The sequence below is a fragment of the Glandiceps talaboti genome, chromosome 11, assembly GCF_964340395.1.
Source record: "Glandiceps talaboti chromosome 11, keGlaTala1.1, whole genome shotgun sequence".
NCBI lineage: Eukaryota > Metazoa > Hemichordata > Enteropneusta > Spengelidae > Glandiceps > Glandiceps talaboti.
Window position 1 is genome coordinate 10603759 of NC_135559.1, and position 7430 is coordinate 10611188.

General features: G+C 34.7%; 1 protein-coding gene across 1 annotated transcript in view; it reads left to right on the forward strand.

Moving 5' to 3' along the window:
* LOC144442245 (low-density lipoprotein receptor-related protein 6-like) overlaps positions 1 to 7052 on the forward strand; it is a 44787-nt gene extending 37735 nt beyond the window's left edge. Inside the window, exons 15-19 of the mRNA XM_078131528.1 lie at positions 67 to 229; positions 859 to 986; positions 1622 to 1918; positions 2335 to 2749; positions 3529 to 7052. Coding sequence (XP_077987654.1) covers positions 67 to 229; positions 859 to 986; positions 1622 to 1918; positions 2335 to 2749; positions 3529 to 3760 — 1235 coding nt within the window. The 3' untranslated portion in view covers positions 3761 to 7052. The remainder of the gene's footprint in view (positions 1 to 66; positions 230 to 858; positions 987 to 1621; positions 1919 to 2334; positions 2750 to 3528) is intronic.
* The last annotated feature ends 378 nt before the right edge of the window (positions 7053 to 7430 follow it).

A 7430-nucleotide genomic window follows, 5' to 3' on the forward strand; every position in this document is an offset into this window, starting at 1 on the left:
TATTGATCACACAAATATAAAGTACGTGAATCATTGTAACTAGTCATATCGCATTACCATCCCCAGATCCTGATGGCATAGAGATCGACTCTGTAAACCGCAAGGTATATTGGGTAGATTCAGAGACAGATCGAGTTGAAGTCGCAAATTTGGATGGAACTGATCGGGGTGCTATCGTTTATTACAATTTGGACGAACCACGGGCTTTGGTATTGGATGAAGAGAATCAGTAAGTGTTCAACTTACGTTGGAATATAGCTCCTACAATCTCACGCCACTTCTGAATCAAATTTGTGTGATGTGAAAGCATGAATTGACTCTTCAGAACCCAAAGTTTCATGAATTTTAAAAAACCTTTATTTCATGGAGTGGCGTACTTTTTAAACATCTTTGCTGTTAGCATGTTAAAGTATGTTCAATACCAAATCCATTCTGAGTTCAAAGCAAGTTAAAACCCAGGGTCATCGTACAAACCGTTGATATAAAGGTCAAAATGATACAATTTTAAAATCCAACATGGACGCCGAATACGAGCATTAATTAATTAAAGGGAAAGAGGGGTGATATTTACTTTATCTTATCTGAATTTTCTCAGGCAGACTAGATCTCCCGGGTTTTCAGACAATGAACCTGACCGCTATGAACACACATATTTCCTGCCATATGCTAACGGTACAGGGTTAGATATTGAGGTCTTTATATTGAGCTTTTTATATTCTGCTACATCATTGATTAAAATATGAACGATTTCCCAGTAACTAAGAAATGCGACAGCTCTTTTTAAAGAAAAGGAAGATGAAGGACTATTTACCAGTTAAGCACCGACGAATGAATACATTATTTTTTATATTTCTGTAGAGTTCTATATTGGACTGACTGGGGAGATGCAGCGAAAATAGAGAAAGTTAATGTTGATGGAACAGGACGAGAAACGGTAGTTTTTGGAAATCTGAGTCATCCACTTGGGATAGAATTAGACAGGAAAGGTAAGTCGTTTAACTATCTATGTAAACATGGCATTCCCAATCCCACTCTGTGATTCGCTAATAATAAGACACGTGCGGTAAGCTGCAAGTGTATATTGCCAGGCAGTAGCCATTATTTCAGCATTTGACTTCCTATAGCTGCAGGTCGCGCACAAAAGGTTAGTCTTACATATGTATGGCTGTGGGAAACAAAGAAATTTATATCCATCTTATCGCATATGTAGTATGGCTCAGAAATTCTTTTCACAAAATTACACTGAAATGGGATTTGAGACAGACAGACAAACAAACAAACAAACAAATAAACACACACACACAGACAAACAAACAAACACAAACAAACAAACAAACAAACAAACAAACAAACGAACAGACAAAATAAAAAAACCTATCCCTTTACTTGCCAAACTAAAAAGGGGTATTTTTATAGCGTTTATAAAATTTGACAGCTGCCGTATGTTTCCACGAAAGCAAAAAGGCTAGATGTTATTCTTTCCATATTCAGTAAGACAGGGATAGATAGAAAACAACAGAATAATCACCTTAAAAAATCCATGTCACCTACCACATATGATTGCTACTTCCTTTGTTAATATCTGGTTAGATTATTTCAATGGTCTTCAAATTTACTTTAGAGGGAAGACTTTACTGGTGTGATGCAAGCTTGGATGTGCTGGAATCATGCAACACTGATGGAAGTGATCGCAAAATAGTACATGAATTCGAATCTTCCTATGCTTGCTACGGAATAGCCCTAACGGAAGACTACATATACTGGACAGACTATTTTGACGGAAACATTCATCGTTTGACAAGGAACGCTCGTGCGACAAGAAGCACACGTGTGACGAGGAGCACACTACAAGATGAAATTTTCCTTCCAGATCTAGAGATTGATGATGCGATGGAGATAAAAATATTCACCAAACCAAGTAAGGCATATTGACATGATGAAACTCATTAGTTTGCATGCATGTTTCATTACAATATGATTCAAAGTTAATGTAACTGCATTGTAAGAAAAATGACTTACTGGGCCAATTCCAATTATGAGTTAACATTATGTATGGTAAACAGTTGTCTGGATGGAAGAGCTATAGGAGAGGTTAACACAGTATGTATGTATGTATGTATGTATGTATGTATGTATGTATGTATGTATGTATGTATGTGTGTGTGTGTGTGTATGTATGTATGTATGTATGTGTGTGTATGTGTGTGTATGTATGTATGTATGTATGTATGTATGTATGTATGTATGTAGGTATGTATGTATGTAGGCATGCATACCGTTGTGTATATATATACAAGCCAAATTGAATGCAATATTGTCTTCTTACATCCACAGCTGCAATGACTAGTACAACGCAATTTGCAAAGGTTGACAGCACTACAATAACAACACACGAACCTGTAAAAGTCACTACAGAAAGCACTACAATAACAACACACGAACCTGTAAAAGTCACTACAACGAACGCAGTTGAAATAACCACGTCCAATGATGTAAAAACGACTGGGGTAAATGTAATTGAAACAACTAAGTCCATTGAGGTGCATACAACAAAATCAGGTGCGGTTAAGACAACTAAAGCGAAAGATGCCAAATCGACAAAGGCCACAGATGTGAAACCCACAGGAGATCCAAAGACGGATAAACGTATTGGCAACTCAGGTGATACAGGTGTCCTCATTGGAGTAGCGGTTGCCAGTATTATCATCTCTATCATAGTCATTGCCATAGCTGCTATGTATTTCTGCAGGTAGGTTATCAATCAAACCATATTTGGTCTGAATGCCTCCCGCAAAGAATGTTCATGTACAATTGTAGCGTCATCAACGGTCAGAGTTTTGATATGTGGACAAATGCATTTAAAGAGGGGATATCTATTACTAGATGAATTCGCCAAACACTGTTTATGCTAATTATGTAAATTTACAGGTACAAATCTCACTCGCAATGTATATCAAAAAGAATTAATCAACCGTATCATAATTTGCCATCCATTTTACACGTACAACTTCCTGGGCAAAGTATGCGAATGATATAATTATAGCTATTCAAAGTAAAAATAAAGAGACAAAATATACCACACCCCCCCCCCCAAAAAAAAGAAAAAAGATTCAGTGTACAAGAGAACACATTTAAAAAAAAATGAAGAGATGTTAAAATTTGGTGGATACCATCCTTTTACAAATTTCTATATTGTCATCACATTAATGTAATTAATTAATAGTCAAATAATATTCTTTTTGAGTGGAATGAAATGTACAGGTACCTTTGTCTCATATGAAAATGTCCATGGTTACCATAACAACCCGCATTAGTCCCCTCCCTCGATCAGGGTCCCAGACCATTGCTTTGAACCAAGTTGTGCATTTTCAAAATGTTCGGTTTATCGCCTAGCTATATATTTACCATCAAGCAGCAAGTAATTACATAACATTTCTAAAGCTCAGAACACTGAAATATGTATAACATTGAAATATGGAAATTGGAATTCTGGGTTTTGTAATTTTTCACAATTATTCTGTCTTTTAGGCGTCGCCAAAGAAAATCTGATCATGACATGCAGGGGATAGAACAACCCGTCTATTATACTGTTGACGAAGGAGACCAAATCCGTGGTGTTGGCAACCCAGTATATGACAACATAGATTCTTATCAATTTGAGACAAATTTCGGAAGTGGAGAGATGGCTACGAAAGCAGTCATGGTTGATGGAGATCAACAGACAGGAGGAGACAACAAGAACCATTACACTAATCACTAGTTCACCTCATGGAGCCAACATAATGTATAATTCACATGCGCAATCAAGCCAAAAATGTCTCGTTCAAGCTGACCCAACTTAAGAACGTGAGACAAATATGTGTATTACAGTATTTGCATTTATTATCTCCACCCACTTTCAATATCAGGCGCTCTTAGAATATGCCTTTCCAAAATTTGCCATGATAACACTGTACTTCCTGTCTGTGTGTACCATAGGGGTATACATGGTACAGGCTACTCGGTTAGTCGTAAAACACTTGTACTGCTGCTTTCATCGATGTCTGAACAATACGAAAAACATCCCTGAATTACACTTCTACACAATACCAATAAATAGACAAAACTCTCAAGAAACGGGGCTATATGAGGTGATGATAACCCCAATTTGAACAGGAACGCTATATATTTTCAATTTTCTGTTTACAGTCTGGAATAACCTATTGCTACAATTTATGGACAAGTAGAGCAGTGCTATCAATAACACGACGCATTATTTCAGTTATGATTGTTTTATCGTCAGCGTAATCAAATCTGATAAATAGATGAGATGACACGATTTATTAAGCAAGTACAACGCCTCTTTATTAGATTGTATTTCACCTTTGTTAGCTCGAGAATTTGCTACACAGACTTGACAATATTGTTCGCCCAGGGCGTGACAAGCAGAATTTCTGTATTAGACTGTATCCTTATTGAATTCCCGAATAATTGAAGCAAAGATGCCTAGAGAGAGGGAATACTAAATAGAGTATACAAGGTTAGCAGACCATCTCCTCTAATTATAAAATCTTATTTGGTTAGCATTTGCAGAAAGATTGAAAAAAAAACCTAGTACTATAATGACCTGCCAGGACAAAAACCGCGTTTCAAGACAACGTCATTTCCGTTGTAAGCAACGGAAGTATTACTAGATTTAGCATTTTAAGGCTTACATTTTATATTGAAGAGTTTTGATATTTACAATTATCATGCATATTTTTGTGTAATAATTAATGTATATCGGGCCCGGGGGTCTTGGGGTAACTTCCCTGAAGGAGGGATATACCAATCAACTACAGGCTTATATGGGTTGCATAACAATATTATATGCACACAGAGAGTTAGAATCATGAATACATCATTGCTGCATTTTTTGTAATCAGGAGTATATGGCTTTTTTGTAGTTCCTTCATTTTTTGTCATCATTATTCAGAGATTATTCCAAACTATGTTTATATTTCATTTATATAATCATGTTTACCAAATTGAATGATAGAGAACATTTTTAATAGTTCGTGTCTGTATTTCTAAATTATCCCCCTCTACAGTTGCCAGGGATTTGTCTATAATTTTGTTTTCTTGTGTTATCTTATGTTAAATATGTTAACTGTAGCTTATAACCTTCATTGGGCTGATCCTGACGTTGTCCTTTCAATTCATAGTCAGTAATATACCAATTCAATATCTTACTTTAATGAAGCGTCCGCGAGAAAACGATAGCAGAATGTTATTATACTGGTTTATTTCTAGGCATGGTTAGACAGGACATTGTCAAGGTCAACAAAACGAAGATTCTTATGGCTACAGTATGAATTGTGGCCCTTAATCCCAAATTTGGATGTGTTACTATGCACATACATTGTACGTCATTCTGTTATCATGATGGGTACTATTAAGTGTTTCTTTTCAATTGTTTATATAGTGTAATTATGGTCTTACTATAGATATCCAAGTGGGAATATTTTGTCAACAAAGACATGTAGTTGTATATTTAAATCAAAATAAAGAACATTTTTAGATTTACATAGTGAGACAATTTGCAAAGGGAATGACTTCTCATGTACTGGCAGTTCGGGAATGTGAGGCAAGAAGTGTAGATTCAAATCAACCACATACTCTATCAACGCCTAGGTTAATTGTTTTCCCCTAATGAAGAGGAAACGAGAAAAATAATCCCACACAACGATGGTCAAAGATAGAATATCTCGCGCTCGTAAGGGAATTTTCGTCTCGGGAAAGTATGAGATAACAAGTACTCAACTCGTTTGAGATATTCTATCTCAGCCCATTAGAAGTGTGGGATTATTGACGCACATTTCCCATTTGAACACTGTCACTGTCATTTTCCCGCCAAATGAAAATAATGAAAATGCCCCCACCCCCTTTGTAAATTGTTTGAATATATTTTGAATTAGTGTCATAGATTTGACCGTTAAGGAAACGTCGAAATGCTGTTTGCCATACACCGATATATTATATCGTGCACTTCAGACGAATGTCGATAAATTATGTCACACTGCAGACACATATCGATACATTATATCGCATTGCAGACAAATATCGATACATTGTAACATCCTATAAACACACATCGATACACTTTATCACATTGTTATTGTATCACATTGGCAGCCACGTACTCATACATTATATTACACTGCTGACACATATTGATATAATGTAACACACTGTTACCCACCATATCCATACATTGTACCTGACTACAAAGTTTATACATTGACACATTGTATCACACTTTCGTCACACTTCAACATCGCCTGCAATGAAAGTCAGATCAGACAAAAGTTTGATACACATTAGTGTTTCAACTATTAAGGCAAATGCGAATTTCTCATGTTTAGATTGAGAGATTATGATCCAATTTACTTACATCTGTGACTGTCACAGTAGCTTGTTTATGACAGTCATTATAAATCATCTCATGGAAAGCGCAAAAAATCGCATGGCCTTATAATTCAATTTATAGACCAATCATACTTTCGTGGTACACAAGGTTTCAACAATAAAAGTGCCGCCATGACGCTTTTGCACAATACTTTTACCTAATAAATTGGATTTTGCAGTAGATATATTCAAAAAATCAATTTAAAAAAATGAAGATTTTCTGGAAAATAATGATAAATTTATTTTTCGGTAATATACATGATTTTTAATTTTCGAAATAGTATTTCCAAGTTGATTTTAAAAATATCGTATCAACCAAATTGCGTACAGGTGTAAACTGCATATCAGAGGTATATGGGACGACATGCATCAATTACAAGATTGTCAATGATTCGACATCGCATTCTATAGATATATTTTTTGGTAAAATACATGCTTTCTAAAAATATAACAACTGTAAATTTTGAATATCACCACAAACAATACAGAACACATCTCCGATATGTATTTTTCCACTATTTTCTAATCATCCATAGTAAACCTTATAACTACTTGGTTAGGCATTTAAAAAATCATATTTCTCATAAATGACTCATAAATTTAATATATGTTTTCTTACAAGCAAATGCCTGAGTGTGTAAAGTTGTGTTAAATACTCTCGGCAATTCACTTCTTGCCATAAATAACTAAAGTTAGATGTAGCATACATCGTACAATTTAACAAAATAACAAAACAAAACGAATATCAAGCAAACTGTTACTGTTAGCAACAAAGCAATCATATCTATTGCATTATCGAATCGTGCAGTATAATTTTAGTTAATTTTAGTACTATTTCATCAGGTTCATCTGTCCAAGCTGTGACTCCATATATATATCTATATATATATATATATATATATATATATATATATATATATATATATATATATATATATATATATATATATATATATATATATATATATATAATATATATAGATATATATAGATATATAGGCACA